The sequence below is a fragment of the Xenopus tropicalis genome, chromosome 9, assembly GCF_000004195.4.
Source record: "Xenopus tropicalis strain Nigerian chromosome 9, UCB_Xtro_10.0, whole genome shotgun sequence".
Taxonomy (NCBI): Eukaryota; Metazoa; Chordata; class Amphibia; order Anura; family Pipidae; genus Xenopus; species Xenopus tropicalis.
This window is the reverse complement of record NC_030685.2, coordinates 72,799,343-72,816,409: the sequence shown is the minus strand read 5'-3', so window position 1 is coordinate 72,816,409 and position 17,067 is coordinate 72,799,343. Positions and strand designations below refer to the sequence as shown.

At 41.8% G+C, this 17,067-nt stretch overlaps 1 protein-coding gene across 5 annotated transcripts in view; it reads right to left on the bottom strand.

Moving 5' to 3' along the window:
* Nucleotides 1-3,748: 3,748 nt before the first annotated feature.
* The window catches only part of rbms1 (RNA binding motif, single stranded interacting protein 1), a 222,984-nt gene continuing 209,665 nt past the window's right edge, over nt 3,749-17,067 (bottom strand). For 4 of the 5 annotated variants that reach the window (XM_012969910.2, XM_012969911.2, XM_012969912.3 and 1 more), the window contains exons 10-14: nt 15,631-15,681; nt 11,715-11,825; nt 9,376-9,456; nt 8,740-8,824; nt 3,749-5,503 (exon numbers count right to left, since the gene is read on the bottom strand). In XM_012969910.2, coding sequence (XP_012825364.1) covers nt 8,747-8,824; nt 9,376-9,456; nt 11,715-11,825; nt 15,631-15,681 — 321 coding nt within the window. In that variant the 3' untranslated portion in view covers nt 3,749-5,503; nt 8,740-8,746. 5 annotated transcript variants of the gene reach the window in all.

The following is a 17,067-nucleotide window of genomic DNA, read 5'->3' as shown; positions in this document are numbered from 1 at the left end:
TGCTATACACTCCACCAGGTGTGATTCTGACCTTAGCAGCTCTATGGAGGCAGTAGTTTGCTATGTATTGTAGTGCAATCTAGGGGATATGTAACAAAAGGCACTAAGGTTGCCAAGGAGCAGTAACCGATAGCAACCAATCAGCAGGTAGAATTTACTAGTCGTGTTTGTTATTGGGTTACTGCTACAGGGCAAACTTAGTGCCTTTGGGCAGACTGGAGGGGGAGCGAGCAGAATGGTGAGAGGCTACCTCCATAGCTGGAGTGCATGTATCAGGGCTGTTTAATTAGGGTTTTTTAACAAAGTGTTTGACTACAGTTCATTTTCTCTGCCGGCGCCACCTGGTGGCAGTATCTATTAATAAATATTAATTCAATTGTAAATTTTTTGCTAAAAATACCCACATTTTCACATGCAGTCTCAATACTTCATTCCTGCAGGTATAACCATAGCTAAACTATAGAGCCTGCTTGTCTCCTGTATCCAAGACTCTGCCCGGAACTGCTTTAAATGGAAACCCTGTAGGATTATTATTAACAGTAATCAGAGACTAAAGTGCAGCTACGGATCCATGCCCATCGCACATCATCTGAAACTGATTGCTCGTGATCTCGCACAGAGAAGGACAGTGACCAATATTGTGCCACGCTCAGTGCTTAAGGGATCCAGATATGGCTTTAATACCTCTGGAACGGTTTTGATCCCCTTTAGAGGCTGGTTCATGTTCATTCAAGTTCAAGTTTTTTTCCCCTACAATTGTGAGTGTATTTATGAAAAATAACAAATGAGTTAATTGTAATTGCATTAAGTTGCAAAAGACGTGAACTTCACAAATCTGCCCCTTGTGCTGTTACACGTGTTACATGGGCTCTTTAACAAATGGAAGCAGGACTTTCCCTTTAATCTTTCTGCCCCATTTCAGCCTATTTATAATAAATTCCAGCACTTTGGTCTTTGAAAACCTTCAAAGCTGAGGGAAGTTGTATCAGAATAAAACTAACTGTACCAGTTTTAAAGCTGACAGCAAAAAAATTGATGAATGGCTTCATAAAATGGATCCTATGGTCAGGGTCAGACTGGCTGCTGGGACACCGGGAAAAAACCTGGTGGGCCCCACTGGCCCAGACCCGATCCCTGCCGGCACTACCCCGGGCCGCCGGTCACCCTTCCCTGACGTGATAAAAGTTTAACTTACATGCACTCGGGGGAGAGGGTCGGGGGGCAACTCCGGGGGAGGGGTTAGGGGGGCATGGTGGGTGCCCCTGCCGGGGGTGCAGGGGACATTGGTGGGGGTCCCAGGGGAGGCAGCCCCAGTGCGTCCTGCATCCCCCAGTCCAACCCTTCCCATGGTTCCCAGTCCCAACTGAAATCATTTTTAGGGATATCAACTGAAGACTTTTTTGACATATTAAAAATCCTTAATTCAATTTTGCCCAAACAAAAAGGCAATCGATTTCCATTTTGTTACCAACAGGGCTTACATTTAATGGTGGGTAACATTATAAAGACCTGGAAAATCATTCCCATAAATGCATTCAACTCCCCCCCAAGCGAAATTTCTGCGCAATAAAATGAAAAAAAAAAAGCCAAATTCTTTCTGATCTTTTTATTCAAAAGTTTTCAAAAGAAACAAAAAACAGAAAAAAAGCTAACAATCTAATCAATTTACAGTTTAAAATGTATTTTGGCGTTTAACAACAATTCCTAGGAAACATAACGACAGAGTTTGTCTTGAACCGGACAAATAAGTTACCACTGGCAAGTGTGTGGCACGAGTAAAACAAAAATAAAAAATTAACTCTCTTGATCATATAGATATCTCTATGAAAATCTTTTTTTTTTTTTTTTCAATCTGTACAAAAGGTCTTTCTTCATAAATTAATTATTTGTTTTATAATTTAATGGCTGTCTACTATGTGATGTTTAAGTCATTGATTAGTTTTTTTTTATGTACAGAGGTTATGTTTTACATTTCCAAATCTTACCCAGAAATTACGTATGGCACGGGATTCACACGCCTACAGCCGTCATTCCCACCCCTTTAAGAGCTCTCTGGTTTAACTATGGACTCCTCAAATCAACGTTAACTTGTATTTAAGTTCGAGCTCTTGATGTACCAATACACTCAAAACAGGGGGAGGAAGCTGTAGGTCGGGGCAGGTAGGTCTTTACTGCTGAGCCGTATGCAATTTAGCAAAAACCTACACCTTAGGCTAATGGCATGCGTGCTGTTTTGACCCCCAACATTTTTTCCTTGGCCAAAATGTGGCATTTAGATGCCTTAAGTAATGGGAAATACAGGTATGGGATCTGTTATCCAGAATGCTCGGGACCTGGGGTCTTCTGGATAAGGGATCTTTCTGTAGTTTGGATCTCCATAGCTTAAGTCTACTCAAAATTAATTTAACCATTAAATAAACCCAATAGGGCTGTTCTGCCCCAATAAGGGGTAATTATATCTTAGTTGGGATCAAGTACAGGTACTGTTTTATTATTACAGAGAAAAGGGAATCATTTAACCATTAAATAAACCCAATAGGGCTGTTCTGCCCCCAATAAGGGGTAATTATATCTTAGTTGGGATCAAGTACAGGTACTGTTTTATTATTACAGAGAAAAGGGAATCATTTCTAAAAATTAGAATCATTTGTTTAAAATGGAGTCTATGGGAGACGGCCCTTCCGTAATTCAGAACTTTCTGGATAACGGGATTCCGGATAACGGATCCTATACCTGTACTTACAAATGTGGACACAATTTCCCACGTGTTGATAAGAGGTGCGCACTGAAAAAAACCCTTTTTTTGGGATTCGATCAAATCACGACCGAATCTAAAGGAAAGGAGGGGAGAAAAAAACATGTAAAAAATTTTTCACACTTCCTTCCAAAAGTCACGTTTTAAAGAGTTCGGATTCGGTTCAAGCCTGAATCTTGCTGAAAAAGATTTGGACGAATCCCAAACCGACTCCAGAATTCAGTGCATTCCCAGTTGATATATTTGCCCAATTCCCATTCATGACACTAGGTGGCGACTTCAAGTGGTGCACAAATTGGGGAGAGGGAAGGAAGTGGTCAAAACATACGGTCGGCCACAGGCCCTAAGCAGCGATTGGTGTTTAATTAAAGCAATTAAATCCTAGGGAGCTTTGAACCAATTTATACCACAACTTTTTTTTTTTTTTCTTTTTAAATCTTCCTCTGCAAAAAACATAAAATTGAAAAGAACAAAAACAAAAAAAAAAAAAGAAACACTTCTCATGAATATATGTATTTTACTAGAATCTAAACTGAGAGCAGCAATTACTTTTGAAACTATGAAATGTCACTGCCAGCTATACACAAATACACACGCGCAGTTTCAATTCTAGAAAAAAAAAAATTTGAAAAAAAATCGAAAAAAAAATGTAAAAACCAGAAAAAACAAAAATGAAAAGAACTGGTTAGCCCTAGCTCCAGCTGGGCAGATTTGGTCAGTGGAGACAGGGAGGGCCAGCAACCTGTCCCAGTTTAAAAGGAAATATTTGAGGTAGATAACTGATCACACACTGCTGACCAGGCGAGTACACAGTTTTTGGAAGACAACATAATTTCTTGCTTTTTTACAATTAGAATTTAAAAAAAAAAAAAACAGCCATAAAATTAGCAGAAACTGATCTTCTGATTAAAAAAAAAAAAAAAAAAAGTAACTAAAATTGTGTATTTGCCCAATCAGGAATTTCATAGTTTCAAAAAAAAAGGTGTTTTTATTTTTTTACAATTAATACTTGTAGTGATGACGTTGAAGTGTGGCACTGCATGGATCCAAGTCTTCCTTCATGCTTTTGTTTGTTTATATTGTGTCCATACATTTATTAAAACTATAAACCCAAAAAAATGCAAATGTACAAAAAAGGCACATTCTCCTAACCGCAAACTGGTCCGGCAAAAAAAGAAAAAAAAAAAAAAATACAGAAAAAAAAATAAAATTCATGCTGAGAATATTTTAGTTATTGGTTACTGGCTCTTTGTTCTTTGGTAAAGTTACCCTTTAAAAAGTGCCAAGTTTCTTTTTACCTTACGTTATTTTTGCCTAATAGAGAGAGCTAGTACCCAATGTATTGAAAATTTGACTTATATCTCAGCGGTTGTATTATTTTTTACGTTTTTTTATTTTGTCATTTTTTTTTTAAATTTTTGTATGTTTTTGTCACTTTTCAGCTAATTTTCAGCACAATCGACTATCTAAAGCACTATCAGTAAATCGTATAAAGAAAAGACAAAGAAAAAAAAACAAAAAACCAACACATTCACTAGTAAATCCCCCGACCCAATTCCTATCGTCTACAATCACTAAAACTAGAACATCAAGTTAGTCTGGGAAAAAAAAAAGGCAAAAAAGTTTTTACATTGCATTATACAGCAGATTTCCTAAAATCGCTTGGACTACCAGAGCAAATCGGCATAAGGCCTTACAAACAACGGATTCTATTAAAACATACCCATCAGAAAAAAGTGTTTCACACAAAACATTGTCCCGCCTCCCACCAACCCAACGCGTTTCACTACCTTACATATTACATGAAAAAAAAAAAGTCATCGAAAACAGCTACTGCACATTTTTTTTTTTAAAAAAAAGCAAAATTTTCAGCAATTTTATTGACTAATTTTTTCTTTTTTAAAAGCCCTATGCTGCTGTTTTACAAGGCATAACGACCAGCTTAATTGGTCAAAGCGTTCTACACTGTTATGTCGTACTAATTACTTCGGAAAAAAAGCTACAGCATCGAAAGATTTAAGGCAAATTGGAATTCATTGAAAAAAGATAAGACACTTCACGCTATGAGAAAGAATGACAAAAAGGGTCAGAAAAACAGACAGCAACACTGCACGACAGCAACACTCACACTGCAAGCACAGCGGCACCGCGGCGGATGCCCCCCCTTTTTTTTTTTTTTTTGACGCCGTTTCAGCGGCTGAGGAACCGTAATGCTTCCAACTGGAACAAACCAGTTCTCGCCGGCGCATTCAGGGCTTCTCAGCTTCCGAAACGGCGAATTTCAGGAAAAAATAAAATTCTGAAGAAGTAAAAACAAAATAAAAATTCTTATACAAATTAAAAAAATAAAAATAAGTAAAAAAAAAAAAAAAAAACGATAACACAAGATCTTCGGTCATGCACAGGGATTCGTCCGAATGGGTCACGTGTGCATATCCAGAAATAAACTTGTAGTCTCTCTCTTTTTTTTTTTAATAGTACTTGATAAAAATTTTCGTAATAAAATAAAACTGCTCACGGGAACAGTCGCTAGATGAAGTGAAGAACTTTTTTTTTTATGCACCTCATAGAACTTATAGCAAAAATAGTTTGAGTTGATTTCATTATAAATAATGTTTTTTTTTTTTTTTTTTCTCCAAGAACCTGTGCAAAACGGTCAATTCATAAAGCACGATTGATCAGAAAAATCCATGATTGTTTCAGCCTCTCTTGCACCTTCCACTCCCTCAGGCATGATCAGGACCCCATCTGCAAATAAAATGGATGACGTTATTATTAAAGAAGTTCTTCACGGAGCAACAGAAGGATGAAATATCTCTAGATCTATCTCTTTTCTTCTAGGTATGTTTAATTACTTAGGGATGCACCAAACCCACTTTTTTGGGTACGGCTGAACCCCCCGGAAGGATTCGGCTGAATCCCGAACTGAATCTAAATCCTAATTAGCATATGCTGATTAGGATCGGAAGGGGTTAAAAAAAATCGCCGTGCACATAGCGTGCGGCAAAAAATGTTTTGCACTGACCATTTAACCCTTTCCAAATTCTAATTAGCTCATTTATGCTAATTAGGATTCAGTTAGACACACGGGGAGATTAGTCAGCGTGCGACAAATCTCCGTTGTCGCAGGCGACTAATCTCCCCGAAATGCCATCCCACTGGCTAGAATGTAAATCGCCGGTGGGATGGCCTACGCGGTGCCGCGATTTCCCGAAATTGCCTTGAGAGGAAACTTCCGTGATTTAGGGGAAATTGTGCCGCCACGTATACATTCTCGCCGGTGGGATGGCATTTTGGGGAGAATAATCGCACCGCGACAAGGGAGATTTGTCACGCGATGACTAATCTCCCCGTGTGCAACAGTCCTTAAAAAAATCCAGGATTGGGTGCATCCCTACTTAACACACAGACTGCAACATAGACTTATGGTTATTATGGTGTCTTCTGCCAACAGATCAAAAGGACTTCCATGGGTGCCACCTATACCTCGGTGTATGCGTACAACAAGGAGATAAAAAAGGACTTAAAAAAAGGCCACATGAATATGAACATTCTCCAGCTACTTCACTTGTATTGGCCTTTGGATCACTATCAGAAGGCTAAGGGCTGTGAAGTTGCCTTGAGAGAAAACTTTGGCAAATCGCGTATGCCATCCCACCGGCAATATACATTCTAGCCAGCGGGATGGCATTGCGGAAAGATTTCCCAATCTCCCCATGTGTCACGCTCCCTAAGGGCGAAGACACACAGAGCGACTAGTAGCAGCTACTTGTTGTGGCTACTAAGACAGACAATGCTGATCATTTACTGATAACTGTCTCTTAGCAGAGGCAATTCTCAGCATTGTCCAAGTCTATGGTAGGGTATTCTCTGGCATTTAGTAGCCATGAAAAAGTAGCTGCTACTAGTTGCTCTGTGTGTCTTCACTCAAGGAGGAACTTCAGTGGGAACCACCTATGCCTCATTATATGCATGCCTTTTTCAGCACAGGGAAATGAAACTAAAAAAAAAAGGCCACATGAAGATGAACATTCTCCAACTGGTTCAATACAACAGAATTCTCTTGTAACTCTTTGAGAAATATGCCCATTTATGTGAGCAAACAAGTGCCAATATAAAACGTAATCAATTGAGTTCCAAAATGTTTCTGGGCTTGCTTGGTCTGTAACACGGCACTGTACTTATGTGACCGCTTCCTAATAAACACTCACTGAAGCAAAACAAACAAGACTACAAATTTAAAAAATGAATGTCTTCCATGAAAATTATGCAGCACTGTTTTATAAAACAGGTAAAACACACAGGTGGATAGTGCAGTGCAAATGTATCCGGCTATTTATCTTTTCATTGCTGACAAAGCATTCTCTCTGTTCAGTCAACTGACGGCAACGCAGATAAAAAACAAAGTCAGTTGGTCGAAACACTCAGGTAAATGGAACCTGCAGCAGGAGAGTTCAGGAATGTGCAACTTTAAGTTCCTCAGTAAACAGATCTTCAAACGAGTGTGAGAGAAGCTACGTATCTATGTACTCGCTGTTGCTACTGAAACAAAACCTTACGCAAGATGGACTTAAATGTCTTCCTGATAAACAAAGCTCCACTCGTAAACTGCAAACTGACGTGACCTGACGGCACACAATGGGCACTTAAATGCCATTTACAGGAATAGAAACTCAAGGAAACAGAAAGGCAGCTACTTTATCAGTGGATATCCGGAGCATATCAGATAAATGATAGTGTAAGGGGGGTGTCAGACATGATTTTATGCTATCTCCTCTAGCATCTCACAAGTTACCTTCCTATCCACATTAATGTAAAGTAGCAGCCTAAAGGTCCTCATACATGTTAAGATTCACTCGCTTGGCGAGATCGCCAAGTGAGCGTATCTTCACCCAATATTCCTATGGGTGGGCGATATCGGGGAGCGTGTAGGCTAATTCGTTCGTTTGGCCCTGGGGCCAAACGATCGAATTATAATGTCGGCAATGGGGCAGTCAGTTTGGGGACCGCATCAACGAGCCGATGCGGACCCCGATCCGACTAGATTTTCTAACCTGCCCGAATTCAGGCCAGATATTGGTCGGGCAGGCCCATCGGTAGTCCCCATACACGGGCTGATTAGCTGCAGAATCGGTCTAAGGGACAGATATCGGCAGCTAGAATCGGCCTGTGTATGGGGACCTTAAGGGTGAAGACACACTGAGCCACTAGTAGCAGCTACTTTTTCACGGCTACTAAACGCCAGAAAATACCCTGCCATAAACAATACTGAGAATTGCCTCTGCTAAGACACATGTAGAGACAGTTATCAGTAAATGATCAGCATTGTCTATTTTAGTAGCCACGACAAGTAGCTGCTACTAGTAGCTCCGTGTGTCTTCACCATAAAGTTTCCTTACGAGTCTAGCTAGGTGTTGGAGGAAACCAGGCTACTTGGGAGGAAAACCACACACACACACAGAGAAAATACAAACTTCTCTCAACGTTAGAACCTACGCTCCGCAGTGTCAAAACACAGCACGCTAACTGTTGCACCCCGTGACTTATGACATAGGGGGTGGTCTATAAGTGGAAAGCTGGTGTAGTCAAAATAATTGGTGGCACGGAATAACCAGACCCATTTTTCAAAAGAGCAATGTAGTTATGTTTATAGCAAGGTGACTGAAAGATCCTTCCCAGACCACTTATTTACTCGCCTTGGCTGATGCCTTCTCTATGGGTAACAGCAGCTACAATAACATATAGGACTGAAGCTGTATGGAGAGCAGTATGGGGAGCATTATTATGTGCAGCCCAAGCCCAACAAACTGCAGCTCTACACAGCCCCCCCCCCCCCCCCCCCACCAGAGGAAGAGGCAGACCAGACCCATAAGAACCTGGGAGGTAGGCAGTAGACTTGGCTCTTAGTTCCCACATTTTTATGTTCCTTCTATAAATACAGTTGGCCAGAGACACACGTTGCCAGGTCGGCCATCTTTACTTACTTTAGAGTTACTTGTTTTGTTGATAGGTATACGGAGAATGCTCGCTGGACGTCTCTACTGCCACTTGCTGTTGACCGCTGGGCTCCTGCACACAGTGTTGCATAAGAATAATTACATACAGTCTCACAGCAATAAAGTGTCCCTTAACTGTACCTATAACCTAGGTAACGCATTCTCATATTAAGTCCAAAGTACACCAGTGGCATATTTAGAGTATGTGGGCCAGTCTCTGCTAAAGCATACACCGTGTGAAACAACAAAGGTTATGAGCACACTGGGGGCCCAATAGGGACTGAAGAGCAGTTTCTGGGTGAAGGATATACTGTATTACTAAAGCTCGGGGCTGAAAGGATGGGTAGTACTCATTCAGCGTGGTAATATGACAGGAGTAGGGTTGGGAAATAATGTTCCTTGTGCCACAGGGCACTGGTGCACTTTTGAGGAGCTTATTATGCCACTGCAAATGGCTTTCCACCTGGATGTGAGAGTGCAGTGAAGGGCAAATAAGAATGGCATGTAGGAAGCCATTGGCCTGATTCCCCATCGGTGCAACAACAAACTGTAGCATCGCAGGCAAAATACTAAACGGATAATAAATTGACAATAAAAAGCTCCATTACGGATATTCACACTGACCTCCACAGAGACAGCCGCTGTCTGGACGTGAGTGTACTGGGGGATGTAGGCTCCTTGCATAGCTGTTGTTGCAGGCATGTACTGAAACACAAACAAAACACGCATGAAGAAATGGGCAAACTTCCTTACTTATTTTAGAGGGTTTAAGGTGAAGTACATTTAAGTTAATCCTTTTCCCCAATCTCTCTTTAATAACTTCCTTATCTTAATGTGAGTCTGCAGGGCAATGGCACGTGGGGCGTTTGGTTTATACATGTTTAGGCCACTGGTGGTTTCATTGCGTCATGGGCAGTTTTGTCTGTCTCTCAGCTTGAGGAAATAGTCTCTATCTGACATTGGCCATCTTGGATCTGGTCAGGCTATCTTTTGAGTGTCAGTGACACTGCACATGCTCAGTGTGCTTGGAGTTGCCATGGAGAAGTTGAGTTTTAGGGCTCATTAAAAATGATCAAACAGCAGTAAGTGAGGGTACATCTGCCATAGGAGCTGATGCTTCTATGTTGCCATGAAACATGAATTAATTACTAATGAATAATGCAAGGGTAATAACACAAACACCATCCCAGAGTAACAGAACTTTGGGTAGTGCTCTATTCCTTGAAGAGCCAGAAAGCAGAACAGGTCATTCTAGCAGATCTGATACTGTACCCGCCACTTTAAGGTGAGACTGTGGTGCCCAGTAAGGGCTTATTCAGTTCAATCAATCACAGATGCAGGACCTATAGTACAGGACAACCTGTAATGTTTTTAGGTGCGGATTGTTTCAGCACAGGGAACCACTCCTTCATGACTGTGTCACTGCTGCTCGCTGACATATTTACACCTGAGGAATGTGTTTGTCTGACATTTGTACAGGGACACCGACGCAAGAGGGGGGTAAGGTGACCTGACCAGTACTGTAGCTTTGCACTATACAATTGGATATTTGCAGGTTATTTTATTCCGGGGTGGGGAACAAAATATTTTATTCACCAGCTCTAATGACATAAAGGAAAATTAGAAAGTTCGACTGACGTCAACATCGATTCACAACACAGAGCTGATGTAACTATGGGCTTATGTAGTAGGGTAGTAACATGGAAATCTGCCCCACTCTAGTATCAAGTGCTAAGCAATCAATCACTGCCACTGGTCTAGTGTTGTTAGGATAGTGAATACTGCATATAAGACTTTACAATTTACTGCAAAATTAACTTTTAGTATTGTTAGTGGCCATACACGGGCAGATTTACAGTTCCGAATGAAATCCTTTAGATTCGGCAACTTATCTGCCCGTGTATGGGGCCCTCTGATAGGCCTACCCAATGGATATCTGTCTGAAAATTTGCCAGTTGTCAATCTGGCAGGTTTGATTTTCCCACTGGATTTAGGATCATTTCAATGGCTCGTATTGTAATGCAATCATGTGGCACAATTTGGCCCCACCTTAGGTGGCATTTGTGTTCCTTGCCAAACAAGCGGATCTTAAGAGTGTATGGCCAGCTATTCAATGCAACTTTACAATGGACATTCGTTTATTTATTTTGTATGGTTTTGAATGATAAGTGTTGCTCCCATTCACCTTTCATTCTGACTTGCAATATCATGGGATATGGAGCCAGAAGCAAACTGGGAACCTAGTAAATGTGGCCATACACGGGCCAATTCCAGCTGCCGAAATTGGTCCTTTAGACTGATTCGGCGGCTTATCAGCCTGTGTATGGGCACAAACGATGGGCCTGCCTGACTGACATCTGGCCTGAAATCGGGCAGGTTTGATTTTTAGTTGGATCAGGGACCGCAACGGCTCGTTGATGCAGTACCCAAACTGACGGACGTGTTTGGGGCAGGAAGTACAACTATAGTCAGTAAACTGGAAACAACGGTTGGCTATAAGGGGGTACAAGGCAGGAAGTATTAATACTGGTAGTGAATTGGGTAGCAAGGCAAGGTGTAAGGGTGTTTGGGGTATGAAGCAGAATTATATCCAGTAAACTGGAAACCAATGCAGGATGAAAGTGGGTATGGGACAGAAAGTAGTATTGCCGGCAGTGAACTGGGAATCTAGGCCAGGAGTAAGGGTGTTGGGTGCAAGGAACAGGATTAAGGGTGAGGAAGTGGGGAAACCCGGCAGGGTTTAAAGTGAAACAGAAAGTAGGTCACATGGACCTGACCTCTCTAGTTCTTTTTCCCAAGCAGTCACTGTTCCCTAACATCGCTCTTAAAGCCAATGTACTGAGTTCCTGGTTTCCAGACATTCCTGCCTCCTACACACCCACAGTGAGCACTGAAATAAATTCACCTGAGGACTAAAAATAACATTTCCTTGTGCGCAGCCCCGGCCCATTGATGCCACTTACTGTTCCGCTGCTGCTCAGTGACAGGTGACTCATCTGCTGTGTCAGAGGGCTCATCATGGAGGCAGGCTGTAGTGACATGGTATGTTCCATGGACGGGGTTAACACAGCTCCCTGGGCACAAAGGAGAGACGGCAATTAGATGCGAGAATGAGACATCTCAGCAAGAAACACGGATGTTAGAAAATTCCTACTGACCCAATTTAACTTGCCCTTTGCTGTGTGAGTAAATGCGCTAATGCAGAGCTGGCGGCTGTGTGTGTAACAGTGATTATAAACTAGCTGTGTCATCAGATCTACCCCCATACCCCTCACTGGGGCCTATTAGCTGTGCTCTGTACGAAGGATAGCCCTATGTACTGCTAATGCAAGATGTACTAGACATTTACCCATAGGCAGGTACCATGTAGGTAGGAAACACATGGATTTGTGCTTTAATGAAGATTTTTTCATGTTGATTGGGTGTGCAGAATATCTCTCTCTTTAATGCTCATGTCACACAGGGTATACTCCCCACAGTAGGTGGACAAGCACCCAAATCTGGCCATGCAACTTGTCATTTACTTGAATCGAATACATCTATTTGATTGGATGGATTTCTTCTGGAAAATGTGTGCCTTTAGTCAAGTGACAGCTACGTGGCCACAATGATACAATACCCAGAAATGCCAAACGACCCCCCAAAGCCCTGTGTGTTTCTTTAAATTGGGGTGACATGGGAGAGAGGGGTCCCCTGAGTTGGATATTGGTGGAACATGAGCTGGTTGGTGTTTGTTAGACTCAATGGGGGGGGATACGGTATGAGAAATAAAACTGGTGAGAATAAGAATAGTTAGGGAACCTGTTTTTCAGTGATAGGTATAAAGGGTGCTGAGGGTTAGGAGCTGGGCAGGTGTAACAGGCACCTTGGATATGAACCCCCTTATATAGTAAGAGGCACTAAGTTTGCACAGGAGCAGTAACCCATAGCAACCAATGTTTGCTTTTAAACAGGTTACAAGTTAAAGGAACAGTAACACCAAAAATGAAAGTGTATAAAAGTAATTACAATATAATGTACTGCTGCCCTGCATTGCTACAACTGGTGTGTTTGCCTCAGAAAGACTACTATAGTTTATATAAATAAGCTGCTGTGTAGCCATGGGGGCAGCCATTCAAAGGAGAAAAGGCACAGGTTACTTAGCAGATAACAGATAAACCCCCATTATATGGGGCTTATCTACTAGTTATCTGCTATGTAACCTGTGCCTTTTCTCCTTTTTTCCAGCTGCCCCCATGGCAAACACACCAGTTGTAGCAATGCAGGGCAGCAGTACATTATATTGTAATTACTTTTATACACTTTCATTTTTTGGTGTTACTGTTCCTTTAATTCTACCTTCTGATTGGTTGTTATGGGTAACTGCTCCTGGGAAAATGTATTGCCTTTAATCACATAAACCCCTAAGCCTTTAAAATTGTGGCAGAACCACAAGTTCCCAAAAGCACCAAGGGCAGAGGGAGCAGAGATGCTGCTGGGAGTTTCCGGGAGCTGGCGCAGGGATTTATAGTTTATCAGCAGCAGGAGGAACATATGCTTCCAAGCCAATGGTGGAACCAGCAAGGCGGATCAGTGAAGCAGGGGCTGCACCTGCGGTGGTCCCATCGTCTAATTACAGGCTGCAAGGAGGCCAGTGGAGAGCGCTGGGCGCTGCCAGATGGGTAAAACAGATGTGCGAGGGCCCCAGGCTAAACGCAGTAAAAGGAACAGCGCTGTTTATTTGGAGAGGTGCGCTGACGGCGCTTTACAACGCAAGGTGCTCGTATGTGCTAAACGCCTCTGGGGCAGTTATAACAATGGCATCATTTATAATGGGTCTAAAGATCATTTGCAATGCTGTTTATGGGCTTGTAGCTAATTCCTCTAGTTTAGTCTACATTCATATTTATTTTCACTTTCCTATCCCATCTGCAGCACTGCTGCCAGTAATATGAGGGGAAGCAGGACTAGCGTGGACCCCACACATCGTGGAACTACAACATCTAAGAGCAGTAGCTGAGGATTCTGGGATTTGTAATTCAAAACAGCATGGGAAGGTGCCATATAGGATATCAATGTCACAAATCCTAGGGGCCCTGTGGCACCGGGTAATTGCTGCACAAGGTGTTTTTCCATAGATTGGACCCGGAAAGAGAATCTACAGCAGATGGCAGTCGGGCAGCGGGATGTCTGCAAATGCCTTTGTAATACTGTCCCCATATAATATAAATCATATATAGGATGACGTGCACTGCCGCTTTATTACTACAATAAGAAGAAAAAAGGAAGCGGTGAGAGCTGAAATACTGAATGAAAACGCATTTGGCAACAGGGAGAGGCAGCAGTGCATTGACGGAGGAGGAGGAAGCCAAGGGAGGAAATGAAGATATAATTACAGAAATGTGTCACCCTGAAGTCTTAGGAAATCACAGCGAGTGCATCAAACCGGGAACGGAATGATCCGCCGCAGAAAATCCACAAAGCAGGGAGGCTTCCCACAATGCACTCAGGATACGAGGGATAAAGGGCAATATGCTGGCGCTCATTTTGGGCCTAATTAGATTCCGTGGCAAACTATTAAAGGAACAGTAACACCAAAAAATGAAAGTGTATAAAAGTAATCACAATATAATGTACTGTTGCCCTGCACTGGTACAACTGGTGTGTTTCCCAAGAAATACTACTATAGTTTATATAAACAAAACTGCTGTGTAGCCATGGGGGCAGCCATTCAAAAGAGAAAAGGCACAACCTCATTATATTCTACAGACTTTATCTGTTATCAGCTAAGTAACCTGTGCTTCTTCTCCTTTTTTCCAACTTCAATGGCTGCCCCCATGGTGACACAGCAATTTTATTTATATAAACTTTAGTAGGGTTTCTGTATCAAGCACATCAGTTTTACCAGTGCAGGGCAACAGTACATTATATATTTCATTTTTTGGTGTTACTACCTACTTAGGATTTCCAATGAGAATATGTAAGAGACTGCTGAATAATCTGTAATAATCACTTTGTGATGAGCCCATACATGTACCAATGGCTAACCGCAATGTATCTATGGCCAATGGTATATGAGAGCACAGGTGCCTTTATACTTCAACGTATATGTAGGCCCTAACCTCACTTAGCATAAAAAAATGAGTATCTATAGTTGGTATATTTAACTTGCTTAAGGGGTGTGGGTCAGTGTAGACCAGTGCTTCCCAAACTATGAGGCTGGCCCCTCAGCTGCGCACAGTGCCTACAGAACAGGGAGCGACAGTCAGCAAATACATCTATTCTCCATCTGTTACATGGGGAGACAAAATACCCAGTGTGCCACCAGCCTTAGGGTGAGGTGTGTGAAGAATTCCTAAATTGAATTAGAGTGAGATGTGGTGAGTACTCACTGCTGGAACTGTCACTTAACGACTAATACACCAGTGTTTATCTATATCTGCAACCTTGTTATGAGCTAAAGGGAAACTTGATCCCAGACCGGACCTTCAAAGGAAATGGGGTGGAGCTTGAATCAAAATAGTCTTACAATCACTGGACTAACAGTTGCCTAGCCCTCTGTATACACAGCAGCCAGTCCTCGATTATCTCTCTGATTTTATCCTGACATTAAGAGTATATGGCGCTAGTATTCTCTCTAAGGTCATGGACATGATTCTATATAGAGGGGACTGAATGCTACATTGGCTGTTTTACAGCAATGCCATTTTCCAAGGAGCATAGTAGGGAGTTTTCAGAGTTGTTGTTTTTCACTGCAAGCTCCACCTAGTGGCAGAATGCAGAATTGACTAATATATTAAGCTACAGATAATACAGGGGGGGGGAAAAAGCAAAACAAATAACAGACTGGCAGAAAAAGCAGAAAAAAAAGAATTCAATGTGAAAGAGAAAAGAACTTACAGCGTGTTGCATGATGTAAGGTTGGGGTGGTATCCAAGATGGACTCTGCACCTAATGGAACAAACACCACAGTGAGATATTGCCGCTTTCATTCCTTATCAATTAAACATGAAAGGAAACCCAGTGAGAAAGTGAGGCTGTAATCCTTCAGCTGCCACAATCCCCAGCGCCCAAATGCTAAACACAGATTATACTTCAAATGTGCACAATGGCTGCTGCAGTCTATTGCACTCGGCCCCGGCGCTGCGTCCTGGGACTTCCCGGATCTGCCAGCAGAATAGAAACGTACAATCTGACAGCTGATAAGAACCAGCGGACCATCTCGTCTGCCCATTTATCCCGCTGCTCCTCTGTGATATGATTGTCTGAAATTAAAGGCGCTTTTCTTTTTTTTTTTTTAAAGAAACTCAGGAAAAAACCCTAATTATTGAGATGCCGAAAAAAGTTTTGCTTTTCTAACTTTGCTCAATTCTCCTTCCTGCTCAGTGGAGCAAGTCAGAAAACGGGGAGTTTTATAGCAGTGAAAATATATGTCTTAATTATAGCAAAAAGGTTTATTTTCATAGAATAGTGAATGATACTGGCACAGCTCACTGAGTACAGAAAATTCCTTCTCTTGCATTATATGAATGTTACTGGGAGCTGCCAAAATGCTTGTCTTGGCACATGCACATACCACAGACAATATGAATACCTATGTACGGCCTACAGATGGTGCTATTACCTATGCAGAACCAAGCAATATGGTAGCTTCCAGTCATTTGTAAATGCTAATAGTGCATAATGGCTATATATATATATATATATATCTCTCATCTATATATCTTTATATTCACTTTCTGATAATTCATGCATAAGGGACTTCATTTTCTCCATTGGCATAATTCAGTCAAAAGAGAAAACTCCCATGGTGCCATCAACCTTATATTTAGTATGTATTCATTCCAACCCACAATGGCATTTCCCAATCTCTCACTGTCCCACTCTTCCTTCCTCCACAAATGCAGTACTCTCATACCCACGATCAACCCCTTCCAGATCTATAAGCTATATATATTTTAATGTAGCATGAAGAGAGAAAAGTGGTTTTAAATGACTGGCAGATGATTCGTACAGCCAAGGAAATATTTGGCAAAGTCAGTTTCTCATAAGACCAGTGGTCTGTGGCTAATCATTGGCTCCATGCTGCATTTCATTGCCTCATAAATGTTCAATGTGCTCCTGATTTTCTTCCCGTTTCCTTCATGTGAACTGTACGAAACCTTCTTTCATTCAGCATTTAAAGTCAAGTCCCAACCTCAAACCTTAGAGACTATAAGGCAAAATGGCCATTGTTTGGCCAAGCAGAGAAATGAGGTTTATACAAATATTTCTGACTGCCAGGCTTTTAGGTTTGGAGTTCTGATGCCTTCACATCATTCAGCTTTTCCCAAGTGC